This window comes from Primulina tabacum, chromosome 11 (genome assembly GCF_025594145.1).
Source record: "Primulina tabacum isolate GXHZ01 chromosome 11, ASM2559414v2, whole genome shotgun sequence".
NCBI lineage: Eukaryota > Viridiplantae > Streptophyta > Magnoliopsida > Lamiales > Gesneriaceae > Primulina > Primulina tabacum.
The window spans coordinates 7,593,482-7,608,703 of record NC_134560.1 but is presented as its reverse complement, the minus strand read 5'-3'; the positions used below and the strand labels follow the sequence as shown (position 1 = coordinate 7,608,703).

The 15,222-nt window shown below is 34.3% G+C and overlaps 1 protein-coding gene across 1 annotated transcript; it reads right to left on the bottom strand.

The window, feature by feature from the left end:
* Positions 1-2,941: 2,941 nt before the first annotated feature.
* LOC142518416 (uncharacterized) lies at positions 2,942-7,129 on the bottom strand. Its single transcript, XM_075621200.1, has 6 exons — positions 6,975-7,129; positions 6,843-6,867; positions 6,645-6,725; positions 5,689-5,875; positions 4,004-4,271; positions 2,942-3,436 (listed from the first exon to the last, which is right to left on the bottom strand). The coding sequence occupies exons 1-6, from the start codon at positions 7,029-7,031 to the stop codon at positions 3,230-3,232; spliced, it is 825 nt and encodes a 274-aa protein (XP_075477315.1). The 5' UTR covers positions 7,032-7,129; the 3' UTR covers positions 2,942-3,229.
* Between the last annotated feature and the right edge of the window lie 8,093 nt (positions 7,130-15,222).

The window sequence follows — 15,222 nt, the reverse complement described above, 5'->3', positions numbered from 1 at the left end:
ACAGGCTCTGTTTTCTTTGAAGAAAACATTGAACCATCTTCAAGAGTCAAGACCCAAAATTTTGAGTAATTGGAAGAAGTTAGTTTAAAATTTCTCAAATTTAACAGGACTGACAACTTTCAAAATATTTACCAGAACCTAAATCTCTAATTATGTAACGGATTGAATCGATGTCAAAAGGGCTTTGAGAACCAAGAATAAGAAGAAAAATAAAAATAAATGTTATGTGTTAACAGTGTCGGTTCCCTTGATGGCCCATTTTCTGTTTTCACCTCAACCAAAGATTATGTTGCAGTTGGTCACATTTAGATGATCTATCTCTTATTTTGTGAATATCTTTCGATGCTGTTCAGTGTGTGATTTTTAAATTTCTCCTTTATATCTAAACCAGGAGTGAAGATCATAAAGTGGGGAGAGGAGCGCTACTTTGTCACCATTGCAAATTTGTGGGCAAATTTGATAAGCCGTACTCCTCCAAAGTTGCCACGGTTAAGCTTTGGTTCGTAAAAAACAAGTGGTACATGAATATCTATGACCCATATCTACGTCGTGCTGCTAAATCACTGCTCTTGCAAGTCATGAGGCAAGCTACACAGTTTAACACCCCTCCGACCTGTTGTTGGTACATCACAAGAAAAACGGGGATACTCTTTTTGGAGTCAAAATATACTTGTTTGTACCAGTGATTGTGTTGGGGAGATCATACAGTCGAATCAAAGTTAAGGTGCTTCAAGAAATTTTTTTAAAATTTTTTTTGGTCTTCGATCTATCATTTAGGGATTCTTCTTTCACGTGGCTTCCTCGACCTGTCCTATATGATGTATAGTTAATGGTGATTGTACTGTTTCTCATTGTAAAAGCGTGTATTTTTTGTACAAGTAGCCTTTGGGAAAATACCAAATTTTGTACCATTCGTGACTATTTTTTCTCCCAGAAAATTGGAACGGAATCTTGAATCAATTTATGTGATTTCTATTGATCAAAGCAACACGATTTTTCTTTTTTTATTTTGTTTACTTTTTTATCCTGTCTTGTGTTCCTTTTGTCATATCTCCCCACTCTCAATTTTAATGAAGGTAAGCTACACCTAGCGCTTAAAAGTTCTTCCTTTCTCTATATGTTATTACAGCTCAAGATTTGATCCTTCTGCTCTAATTTTAGTGATTTTGATTTGTAACTGAATATGAAATTCATATATATTTTTTACAGAAGATCTACAATTTTGGATAAAGGCCTGATTGGCTCCTGCTTCTCAAGTTTATGGTTGTCTAAAATTGGTAAGTATCGAAATCTGTAACACTAGCTCATATTCTATATATTTTTGTGTGTAACCTTGCTTCAACTGTAAATACTTTTTTAAGTGATCAGAATTGCAAGGATGACAGCTTATCGAATGTACATCATTTGTTGATGCAATATCTTGCTGATATTTGTTTTCATTTATTCTTCTAATGGTCGATGTGTACTTTAGGTTCAAATTTGTGCATATATATAATTTTAAAAATACAATTGTGACAAGAAATAAACATCTTATGAGATTTTGCTGCTTATTTTCTGTTTCGTCTTGTTAGTTTGGTGAAGAGTGAAGGTGTAACTTTTCAACCGACGATCACATATACTTGTTTTGTTTGCATATTTTAAAATTTTTATGATTTATAAATTAGCAAAATATTTTTATCCTTTATTAACCAGTGTAACACTTGTAGAACTTTGTTGGCACAAACTGGTTGTGCTGCCACTGAATGATCATGCTACCCAATTCCACTCAGTTTCATTGTGGGTGCAGCTATACGGACCGACGACGAAATTGAGATCCTTTTCTTCTATGTGACTCTGTAACCATGGCAAAAATGTTGTCTGGAGAAAGCTGTGGAATGATTTTAAAGTAAATAAAAATTTTGAAATTCATACAAGTTTATCATAACTAACAAATCTTTTTGTCCCGTTTAAAAACTAATTTTCTTAATTGAACCAAAAGAGATTGACAAAACTTTCTACTTTGGATGTGGGAGCACTGACTCATTGTTGACAAATATTTTGATCCTAAGTTAAGTCAAAGTGTTATAGTGATTTAATTATTTTCAAACAATCCGTGTCAGTCATTGTAACATGAATGATCAAATTTTATTCCACAGAAATTTTCAAATTTTGGGCAAATAATTACATTTGATTGTTCAATAGTGATTACAAAATCACATGTTTTTTTTGGAAAAATTAGATCATTTTCTGTGAAGTAATCAAAACTGATTATTCTTGTAGTGTTAAAATTGACAACTATATGTATTTGTAAACAGCTAAAAATATTTACAAAACTAATACTAATTTGTTGACTTTTGTCAGGAAAGAGTCTTCAAAACTTGTTTGATTTATCTGCAGGTGCCCAACATTCTCACGTTCCCTTGTGTTCGAATATGGCTTGTCCATTGCAGGGGCTCGACATTGAAGGTTCGACTGTTTGGATCAAATTTAAACAATTTCGGAGTTTCGTTCCGAGTTTGATCGAGGGCTTATTATGGCCAATGGATATTTTGCGAAGGTAGACAATATTCGGAATTGGATTTGGCTGTATTTACCAATTTAATTTGTTATTCTTAATAATAACAACAACAACATAAATGTGCGACAATGTCGAAAAATTAAATTTTATTGGCATAACTCAGCATAAAAATTATTGAAATAGATGATATGAAAAAAAAAAAAAAAAACAGATTTTTTAAAAATTAAATGTTATTTTCCGAATCATTGGCAAATTTACACTGTTGAATTAAGGTCATCACAATGCATCATAAAGTTCTACTTTTGGTATGCTTCACCCTCGAAAAATTAGGGTGCAAAGCGCAAACCCACCTACCTCAAAGTACATGCAGGAAAAGGTAAGATCATTCAATACTTATTGTTGGAATGAGAAATATTTGCGTGATTCTTTCCATGCTCATCAACATAGTCTGAATTAAAGTCTTAAATAGGATGTATGATCGATGATGAGAGTTACAAATATAAAAAATACTACAAATTCTACATCTGAACCAAAAATATACTTGGTTAAATTCGATGCTGGTATCAGGCCTCTCCATATTCAAATATCGTAGAAAAAAAACACTGAAAAATAGAATGAATACAGGTGGTTTTCGTAACATGATGAAACTATATATATTTGATTCAAAAAAGGATCGTGATCATTGCAGATGAGTACCTCGTTGATACCACCAATGGCTACAATTGCTTGTCGTTATATGGTGATGTTGAACAAGTAGAACTTAAGGACCAAAGCAAGAGCCAGCTGCAACAAGAATATGGCAGCTACGATCAAAACCCAGCTTTCACCTGCAGACTTGATGTGGTTTCTGAGGTTAATAGCAACAAATGTAGCAGACATTAGACCCGCTACACCAGCAACCACCCATCTGAAGATTTCATAAGGAACAACAGACAAACACTGCATTGAACAAACTAGAAGAATTAGAACATATCAGATCATGCAAACATGAAAAAAAAATTGGAAACAAAAGCAGGTTGAGTTAATACGTTAGCATTGAAAACTAGATTAATCTCAGCACAGTATTCATTTTTTAATAAAATTCAAAACTCGGGGCTTTTGATGGGATTAAGAACGATAGTTTTCATCTAACTGCCAACTGAATTTTCTTGCAGATCAAGAAATACTTTGAAGGAGTCGCGAGAAGTACTTCGGGCGGTCAACATGATGGATTTTTGGGAACCTTGTGAACCATTGAACAGATGATTTACGGACAACTGATCATGAAACAGGAATTGAAATGACCAGGCAAAAAAGTGTCAAATATGTAACTGTGAATTGCTCATATATTTAGACTATACAAAAAAATTACATATATAAATAGTTTGAAGAACACAAAACCTTTTAACTCCAGAACAGCAACATAGGTTGCATGGAGGTAAATCATAACGCACAAGAAAGATCATACATTGAGAGAGCACAAAAGCGTTAAAAACCATGAGAAAAAAACTGTAGTTTTAAGTTTACCAAAGCAGGAATGAAGACAAACAGAGAGTAGCCGTACAGACACAGCAGCTGCGCGAAACCAGATGGTGCTGAGAAGTATTTGAGAACTATATACAAGAGTAGAGGCACTATAATAACATATCCATAGAACAAACCCGCAGACCATGTAACCAGATTAATATCATAATCCCATTCCTTTTTTTGCAGTTTGTGTGCTAAATAGGTAACAAATGTACCAATGGAAGCCGCGACAAATATTAAGGTAGTGCAGATCCAAAAAGGTCCATACCTGAACATCATGACAGATTCATAATGACGCTTAATTTGAAAGCAAACAAATTAACAAATAAAACATGTTTTATACACTCTTGTTAAAAAAAATTATTGATGTAATTTGCAATTAGGGTGTGAATAAAAATAAGGAAAAGAATAATCCAGCTTGCCAGCTTATATGAATTAAATAAGATGTAAAAAATTCAAAATTCAAAACAAATCAAACACGGTGATCGAAAATATGCTAAGCTTGCATCGCGATCAATTTTAGGGTCAATGTGATTTTCTGTTATACACAAACTATTTTGTATCTGCTAGGTATCAAATATATACTCAAATTTTCAGTACAGTTATACAAAATTGGCACCCTTCTGTTAAATACACACTCATCAAGTCATCTATGCGCTCAGTAGCCTCACACGAGAATGAAAATATAGGCCAAATTAATATGTACAGCGCCAAGGATATTTATGCCACCAAACATTTCTAGGGTCACAATCTTTTGATAGGAGTAAGGGATATATGGATCGTATTTTCCAACCCACACTCATCATAATGACCTAAGCACGTTAAAAGGGTAAACAGTAAAAAGAAAAAACAAAGACATAAGTGCACTAAGCCTCCAGGAGCTAACAACAACAGTGGATATAAACGAAGCATTCTAAAATAATTAAATTCATTAGCATGGGTGATACAGGATTTGAATTTCCACCAAAGGTACCGGACGAGGAAACATACAAGAACAAAAATCAGTTACATTGCAACCCAGAAGCACAACAAACAAACAAAGAAATGCATATATAGCAGAACCTCAATATTTTAATCAAATGAACCAAATTGAAAGATTAATGCCATGCTTAATATTTCTTTTGTCGATCAAAGACCATGATAAATGGCACTCTCTATCAGTGGATTATTCGTTGGCCTGTGGCTTAGAGGATTAGAGCATGTGGCTACGAACCATACTAGGTTAGCCTTGTTCCCCACATAACCTCAATGTACTACTAATCATTATGCATAGAGAGAGAAAGAGAGAGAGAGAGGTTATTATGAGGTTAAACCGTCACGCATATAGAATAACAGAGATGCCACTTGTGGTGCAGATTTGCCTCAAGCTAAGGATTGTGTTTTTTTGGGTTGAGGTTATTATGAGGTTATACCGTCATGCATATAGAATAACAGAGATGCCACTTGAGGTGCAGATTTTTGCCTCAAGCTGACGATTGTGTTTTTTTGGTTGATGCACTAGAATAGCATTCAATCATGCAAACAGTAAGCCCTAAAATAGAATTGAATACTAGATTAAATGACTATAATATATACGTTGGAAAGTTCGATAACAATTTTCTCTCTCTAGAATAGAAAACTTTGCAAGTATTCAAGCCCAAACCACTAGTGAGTCCTAGACATTAAAAAATAGCAGTTAAACTTACAAATCTGGTTGGTTGGAAGTTTTCTCATTGAAGCTTCCACTGAAAGGAAATAGAGAATATTTCATCCTTTCTAGAACATCAGATGTGTCAACATCAAAATAAGGCCTATATGCAGCAATTGTGAAAGATTGAAACCAAGAAGTTTGTTGGGGCTCATCAGAACCAGATGCAGATTTGGTAAATGTATCTGTATAAACAATGGTAATTACAATTTGATATTCAGAGAAGAAAATGATATCACCGTGAAAGCAAGACAAGAAAAATAAGAAAAAATATAGTCAAACCAATATGACAAGAAATGAGAGACAGCTTCGAGGAATACTAAGATAATCACCCATTCACCGTTCACAGTTATAAAACAAAACTATCAAACTCAATCTGTGCGGCTCAGCAAAATAAAACCAGCTTAAAAATACTAAAACTCAATCCAAATAGAAAACCTTACTACATTTAACCCTGGCCAACTATGATCCAGGTGCCTCAAGACGTGACCTGCGAATCCAACCCTATTAAAAAGTATCCAAAATCCAATCAATTAGCAAACCTTAGTGCTATTTGCCCTGGCCAACCATGATTCAGGTGAGAGTCGTGAGATAACTCACAATTTGAGCCGTTTCTGCTGTAAACCAACAGAATAACTACCCGCATCGTAACTGAAACCCATTGCATAACCCAAGAGATTACACAAAGGTATTCCTGGCTCATCTATTCTTTTGGATCGTAACTGCTGTTTTGTGATCAACTCCTCAAGACAAGCACTTCAACTTTTAATGACAAACAATATAAGAAGTTCGCAAAATAAATTCATCCAATGAACTTAACATTCACATCTAGTATAGCTCTTTATGACCAGGGTTGTACTCTTTCAATGCGCAGAAAAAAACGTCACACTGATCACATCTCAAATCAATAAACCCACCTTGCCGACACAAAAAATGATTAAAGAAGAAATATACCGTCAGCGTCACGAGGGGGTCGTGAGGCGCCAGATATCTTTCCCTGAGGAACTACCGGCGGAAATGTCTGGAGATTCGATTCTGGAAACAATATCATTGAAAAAAACTCATATTAACTGCAAAGTAAATTGAAACCGCGGTTGACAGCAATCATACGAGCGAGCTACATGTTCAAAAATGACAAAAAAAAAATTATACCAATAACAGCTGGATCGGCAACTGCCTGCAAAACATCACCTCCTCCGAAATCAATTAACCGATTAATAATACAAAATAACAGCAAATCAGGAAAAAAAATTGATATCTGAGGTAAAAGAAGTAATTACCGACCGGAACAGATCCGGTGAGGTTTTGATTGTGAATGGACGTGTAGTTGCCGGACATCATCTTCTTCACTCCGGAGTGATCCACAACAGTACTGTAATTGCAAAACGTCAGACGTGAAATAACGAGCTGATGATATGCTTCGCAATTTTTTGAGAGAGTTTCGTAAATAGGGAGGGAATGGATCGGGTTAACTAACAGCATAAACCCGACCCGTTACAAATTTAAAGGATCCGAGACCATTTCGATCTGTTTAAAGTTTGAACCTAAATTCATAGGTACCCCGACCTTTATCGGAGATTAAAGGGGTTCTACATGTCAAATATGTTATATCCGTTGTAATATTATATTTGTAACATTATATGTACATTTATATAATAAACTCAACTGAGAAAACATCCCAAAAAAGTTTATAAAATGCTTTCAACCAGATATTACTGATATAACTGTCAAAATGTCAGCTCAGAACGAAGTGAGTTAGAAAATTATCAATTCAATCTGTCTGTTTGGTAATGTGGGAGGGCCATCTCGTCATTGTTTAGTTATATTTGACGGTTGAGACTGAGATTGTCCGCAACCTATCACACACCTGTTATTTGGGCGGACTGAGAAATTGTCAACTCAATTTGTTTATTTGACGAATCAAGAACGATCAAACTGATCCAACTCATTTTGATCGTTTTAATTAAAAACAACAATTATGTATAATCTGAACGATACATGTCAATTTTTATTTTGTCTCATTGAATTTTGTTGCACGTAAATAGCAAAAAGACAAACACCTCAAGATCGAAATTACTCCAAATTTTAGCACGTATTTGAGGCATTCATGAGATTTCTCTTCAAAACTAAAATTTTGTCGACAATCAGTTTGCATAATCATGAGATGATGAGATATATGTTGGTGTATAATTTACAAAATCATAATGATCTATTTAATAGAACGTACATGCTTGAAACACATACAGAGATGTCACTATTAAGTTTTTTTAAAAAATAGTGGGGATATGAGTAATTATATCTCGGAACTTATATATATATATATATATATATGAGCAATGATATCTTGCACACTCTTTTCTTGCACACCTGTGGGCGCCTGCCTACGTGGCACGCCCACAACCACACAAAATTTTTTGTTTTATTTTTTTTAAAAAAAACTGACCAATCATGCACCGCCACGTAGGCGGTGCTCATGATACCCTGCACACCTGGTGTGCAGGGTAACAAATTCGTTATATATATATATATATATGAGATGTCGTGTTGTTAGGAGTGTCAATTCGAATGTGTTCGGATCGGGCTAAAACGAGAGAATTGAAAAAATTTCCGAACTCGAATCAACCTTAAAGCTATAAACTAAACTCGAATTAACCCTATGGATTTTTATTATAAAATATTATTTTTTATCTTTAAAAAACTAATTAAATAAAAATTCAAACCACTTATTAATAATATTTTAATTTCAAGTATAATAACAAAACTTCACTCAAATATGACAATTTTTCATGAGTTTAAATATTTAAATTTAATATTTTAATTATATAAAACATTAATTCTCTATAAAAGCAACCATTGTTATAAAAGACAAATATCTAACAAAATAAAAATTAATGAAATTTTTTATATTAAAATAAATAGAAAATTTTCAAAAAACACAAAGTAACTTATCTATAAAATAAAAAGTATATGATAATGATCCTTGATTATCGGTTCTTTTCTTATACTCGATAACATAATCATAACCCATTATCTTTGGAAGCCACATTCAGATTGGTGGTCAACTTTACAAAAAGAAGTAGAACAAGATACTTTCTATGCTGACCTGGGAAAAACACCATCTCACCGCCAGCTGATTCAACGAGACGGTGTGTGGTTCAAGAAAGGAAAAATTTATTTGAGTCCATCTTCAGCTCTGATTCAGACCATCATCACAGAATGCCACTCATCACCCATTGGTGGACATTTTGGATTTAACAAGACTCTCGCCCGCATCGAGCAAAGTTTTTCTTGGTCCAATATGCGAAAACTGGTGAGAGAATTCTTACAACATTGCGATATATGTCAGCGCTACAAAACTGATTGTATGAAGCCACTTGGATTACTTCAACTGTTGCCTATTCCTGTCCGACTTTGGACTGATGTTTCTATGGATTTTATTGAGGGTCTACCACCATCCAATGGAAATACGGTTATCATGGTGATCGTCGACCGATTAACAAAGTATGCCCACTTTACAGCCTTGAAACATCCATTTATCGCTGTGACGGTTGCCAAAACATTTGTTACTACGGTAGTTCATCTCCACGGTATTCCAACATCAATTGTCAGCGACCAAGACAAGGTGTTTACCAGCTCTTTTTGGCGAGCCTTGTCTGAGCTACAAGGAACCAAGCTTGTATGAGCTCTAGTTATCACCCGCAGTCCGACGGACAAACTAAGGTAATGAATCGTATCTTGAAGCAATAGTTAAGATGCTTTGCAGGTGAGCAGCCACGTAAATGGATTGATTGGATTCCTCGGGCTGAATTTAGTTATAACACTTCAGTCCATTCATGTAACGACCATGAGCTATCCCAATCTTGGGCCTTTTCTCTCACGGGCTTTTCCATGCGCCATTACTCATATGACTTCTCCGGCCCAAACACTGGAGTTTTTTTCGAACCCAAGACCTAGCTAGCTCAACTAGTATCAAGATTGCTTTGCCAAGACCTATATGTCCAAGAGGTTTTGGGTTCGAATCTTGGGAAGGTAAAAGCTCCGGTGCCTAGGCTGGAGAAGACCTATGAGTAATGGCGCATGAGAAAAACTGTGAGGGAAAAGACCCAAGATCGGGATAGTCCATGGTTGTTACAATTCAGCTACCAAAATGACTCCTTTTGAGGCCGTCTGCGGCATTCCACCACCAAACATATTGACTTATGTTCCGGGCACCTCACGAATCCAAGCTGTTGATGAGTACCTCCGTGACCGTAACTCCATTTTATGCGAGTTACGCATCAATCTTTTACTAGCACAAGATCGAATGAAAAGCCATGCCGACCAACACCGCAGCGAAGTTTCTTTCAATGTGGGAGACTATGTGTATTTGAAGCTATAGCCATATCGACAAACTTCAATAGCTTTTCGCAAATCATTGAAGCTTGCCCCACGTTTTTATGGTCCATATCAAATAATTGAGAAAGTGGGGGCGGTAGCTTATCGATTGGGCCTTCCCTGGAGATCTTTAATTCATAATGTGTTTCATGTTAGTTTGTTACGGAAACATTTGGGACCAATCACAAAAGCAGCAGATGAACTACCACAAGTCACAGATGCCTCTATGATTTTTCCACAGCCTGAATCGTTGTATTATTCACAAAGGAAAATACCGTCCAAGATCTGAAATATTAGTCAAATGGAAGGGGGCAACAACTGAAGACGCAACCTGGGAAAATGAATGGCGTTTTGCTAAATCTTATCCTACTTTTTTCCTTGAGGACAAGGAAAGTCCAGCCGGGGGAAATTGATATGTGTCAATGTGCCAATATAGGTTTAATATATTTAACCGAATACTTGGTCAATGGAAGTTGAAGACTTAGTTATTTAATTTCAGTAGTTGCTTTGTATTAGTTTCCACACTGATCAACCATGTACATAGTGGGGGCTTAGTGGGAAGAAATGAGTGGATATTATTTTATACAATTTCTTTGCTTGTAAGATGTATAAGAATAAAGAATGTAATAAAAAGAAAAAGTAATGCGAGCAAAGTCAAAAAGATCTCTCTCCTTCTAATTCTTTCTTCTTCGTTGTTCTCCTAAAATTCACGAATCATGATCTAATTTTAGTTATGATTAAATCGGGTCAACTTCAACCCGACTCAACTCAATTTTTTTCAGATCTAATCCGTTTTGATCATAAAGCTAAAATGATCAATTTTAACTCGATATTTTTCGTGTTGACATCCTTACTCATTTTAATGCTACAAAATCATTCAAAACCTGCAATTGAAATCATTATTACCAATTCCCTGAATTGACACTTCACATTTATATATTTTTTTAGAAAAAAAGGTTTTGACAATTATAGCTAAGAATTGACCTCACAATTCACACTCATGCATTTTTTAAAGGGTTTGTTATATCGTGAACATCAATATATTATACAAGGGAAGGAGTCCTACTTCTGTATCAAAAGCATTTTCGGGATTTTCAAGTTGCGACGGACTCGTTATTGTCTATGCAAAAAGTCATGGCTCCAAAGATGATTTTGGATGTGCCGGTGCGTGTGCTTTGGAAGTTAGCGAGCTTCTGCAAGCACCTATAATCTCAGATTTTCTTCGATCGACGGACAATGCTGTCCATTTTGTTGCTTCTTTTGTCTCTTTCTCTCATCTATCTTTTGTTTGGATAATTGACTTCATATTAGCTAATAACTTCAAACAAAGTAAGAAATGGTTTCAAATGATTTTAAAATCAAACTTCTTTTTAACGACTCATTCATTTATACACCTAAATCTTACATACAAAGGGACTATTGAAATTATAATGTATACAACATCATTTAGCAAATACTCAAAATAATTAAAATCCTTAACAGTGAAGAAAATGATCGTTCGTGGTTCGTGTTTCTTCTCGATTTCTTCGTATCGTTTGTTTGTAAATCCGAAATCTATGTTTCTCCCCTTTTAAATTCGTCAATAATCAAACTTTTCTTTCTTTCATTTCTCAAAGATTCGCACATAATCTATCATGTTTTGTTTCGTATGGCGCTTGGACATCTGAAGATTTTCGTTCGAACGCAACTTGTTATGTCCAAAATTTTCACCTCACCACTTTGAGCTCCAATTTGACATGTTTTTTTTACTATTAATCAACATATTCATATGAGTGGTGGTCATAATGTGTTCAACTGAAATAATGGTAGAAATGGAGTTGACATGAAATGAAATATGGAATAATGGAACGAAAATCACACACTTAAAACATGTAAAATAGACACATATCATCAATAAATTTAAAAGTTGAAACTAAATTCTTAAATAACGTGAAATAATAATTTTGTAGAATTAACAATAAAAAATATTACGAGATTAAATATATTTACTTTTGTTTTTAAAGATAAATTTAAATCAAAATTCATAAAATTTTTGTTAAAAAATATGATATTATTTAAGAAACTATGGGTACGTTGAATTCGGGTGGACCAGTCCAGATACTTGAGTGAAGCTCTGGTAAATCCAAATAGCTAACTCTAAAGTTGTGATCTATCACAGTAAAACATTAGAGGCGTTTTGAATTTACCGTTGAAGGTTAATTTTCAACGAAAACCTTCCGAAACTCAAATCAACAACTATAGGTGGTCAGTACGGTATCGGATTCTGTATATCGTATCAAAAGTGTTGGAACATTTCATGTTCGCAATCTTGATTTTGATGTTAACAAAACTTGTTATTGTATTTCTAACATATTTACTCAAGTGTGAAGTTGCAACACAAGAAGCAAACCGAAACTGAATTCTGCACAAATTGAATTTCTGGCGAGCTTCGGTATTTTGATTATATCTCTCAACTGGATGTTTCAATTGACAATCCGCCAACTGGAATGATTAGAAAACTCAATTTGGAACAAGTCGTATTTCACGTCAGTTTGGCAAAATCGGATGTTATCATGGTCTAACTGATTGCTCAATTACCGAACTGATCACACGAAAACAACAATCAGTTGGGTTTGAGCAGCTGCGGTATTTTGGTCATATCTCTCAGCTCGGTTATCGAAATGAAGCGATTCAGTATGCGTTGGAAAGATAAGACGATGATCTACAAATCATATTAGAAGTCAAAATCTGAATCGAAGCTTAAGATGCTGATAAATGACGATGAAGTTACTGGTTCTGCACAAACTGAAATCAGCTAGGCTGATTTCAGCACACCAGCTGAAACTGAACCAACTGAACCAACTGCTGACCAGCTGACCAACCAAATGAACTGAACCAGTTGCTGACCAACTGAAGACCAGTTGAACCAGACCAGTTGAACTGAACCAGACCAGCTGAAACTGAACCGAACCAGTTGAACTGAACCAGCTGACAAACTGAACTGAACCGAATCAGCAGCTGACCAACTGAACTGAACTGAACCAGCTGCTGACCAGTTGAACTGAATGACAAGTTGAGTTGACCAGAGTTGACCAGTCGGGAAAATGTCCTACAAGACGAATTTGACCGTTGCAATTCCAGAAACAGTACAGAAACTTTCCAAACGGTCATATTCTTGTGTCTAACGTATATATCAGTGTTGAATCCTATAAATACAACATATTGAAGATCAAACAAGAGCTTTTGAAGGGGATTCAAAGCATGGGCAGTTAGCATGAAGAAATCAGCTAGTTGAGAGCACAAGCCCTTGTGTGAGGATACATTTGAGATGCACACTGTAAATGATAAATTCCTCACACACAATCACTCACACATATACAAGAGAGTTGAACTTCAAAGATTAGTTGAGTGAGTCTTGCACAAAGATAATAAACTTGTGTATGTAGTCTTTGCATATGAGACATTAAACAATATGCTGATTGTGAGATGCTGCCTACAATCTTGAGTGCTAGGAGTTCAGTTTAGGCAGTGGGTAAGTCCTAGCTGAATGGGTTTGTACAAAGTGTTGTATAAATCAAAGTCTTCTAGTGAATTCTTCCCAAGGGGAAGAAGGGGTGACGTAGGAGTATTTAAATCTCCGAACATCTATAAACAAATTCGTGTCTATTTGTTTATTGCATTTACTTATCATTTTCATAGTTTTAAAGAAGCATTATTGAAGCATTTTATGTGTTCTTCAAATACCAAAATATTGCATACGAATTGTTTGATAAAATGCTTCAACTAAAATATTTTTACTCATTCAACTTGCATAATTTTTAAATACTTTACAAAATATTTAATCGGTTTCTACGAAGGATTATTTCGAGTGTTTTCCGCTTTGTTTGAACACCAAACTCGATTTAATTCATCGGTGTTCAATATTTCAAGAACCGAGCTATTGTAGTTCAACGATTTATCTCTCTAATCGATCCTGACAGAAAATATCGGTATGAGAAAAATGATATTGTTACTGTACCGAATTTTCGGTATACTGAAGTTTTGGTACGATATCGGTGAAATATCATCAAACCGAAAGTATATATAAAAAATTCATTCTCTTGTAATTCCGAGGTCAATGATCACCAATATTAAACAAATCTCTCAAGACAGTCAAAGAGACTAAGAAGGATATATACAAAATAAATCTATCAAGACAATAAACACCAACCGCAACATGTGTCTAGAGATCTAAGACATCAATGAATACCAATAAACTTCAATCGCACCAGTGTACGACTTCTTCATCTGCAATCTTAGCAACAATGTCCGAGGTCATGTGATTTCTAAAGCCTGTCAATTTTTTAACAAGTCGAAGCCCAATATCTAGTCATCTAGCTAGCTGTAAGGTCAAGCGACATAAATAAGACTTCTCAATAATTTAAATTCTCAACAGTGAGTCAAGTTGTTTATCTGAACTTTGATTTGGACTATTCCAACATGATAAAATTTTTGTTTGGTACGATATCGATATATATCATTTTATACAAAAAAAATACTTTATATTTTTAAAAAATTTAAATTTATTGTTTAGAAATATCATATATATTTTAATTTATATATATTATTTCGGTATTTTGGTATAATATTATTCGATTTTTTTCGAGTAGTTGTTGATAGTAGTTGGAAAAAATATCGAATTTTCGATACATCGAAGTTACTGTACCAAAATATACCGAATCTATCGAAATTTTTGATAAAGTAACTACTCGAAAAAAATCGGATAGTAAAAAAGAGAACTTACCTTTTTTTTGTGCTCTTAATAAAGGCTTATAAATAATAAAAGAAAGAGAAGCCCATTTTAGTTTTTTTTAAACATACGAAGAGTCATTTAGTTAGAGAAACCAACAACTAAAATATTTTTTTAATAAAAAATCAATATTATTTGGTCGAACTTAATATTTCTGTCTTAAATTTGGAACTTATCAGTCATTTGAGTTACGATTCATCAGCAAAAAGTGTTTTTTGGAAACAATAATTTTTAGTCTTTGAGCTTCTTCTTTTGTTTCTATTTAAGAATAAAAACAAAAATATTTTTTTCATCATTTATCTAAAGGTCAAAACTTATTCTTTTTTTTTTTAAAAAAGAAAAACACTTTGAAAATCAGACTTATTTAATTATTTTTTCATGTTTCAACTT

Excerpts from the sequence above, each read along its gene's own strand:
- LOC142518416 (XM_075621200.1), bottom strand. The coding sequence starts at position 7,031 with ATGATGTCCGGCAACTACACGTCCATTCACAATCAAAACCTCACCGGA. Across the intron at positions 4,272-5,688 it reads ACTTCCAACCAACCAGATTT|GTATGGACCTTTTTGGATCT; the intron begins GTAAGTTTAACT and ends CATGATGTTCAG. Across the intron at positions 3,437-4,003 it reads TTGTCTTCATTCCTGCTTTG|TGTTTGTCTGTTGTTCCTTA; the intron begins GTAAACTTAAAA and ends TGTTCAATGCAG.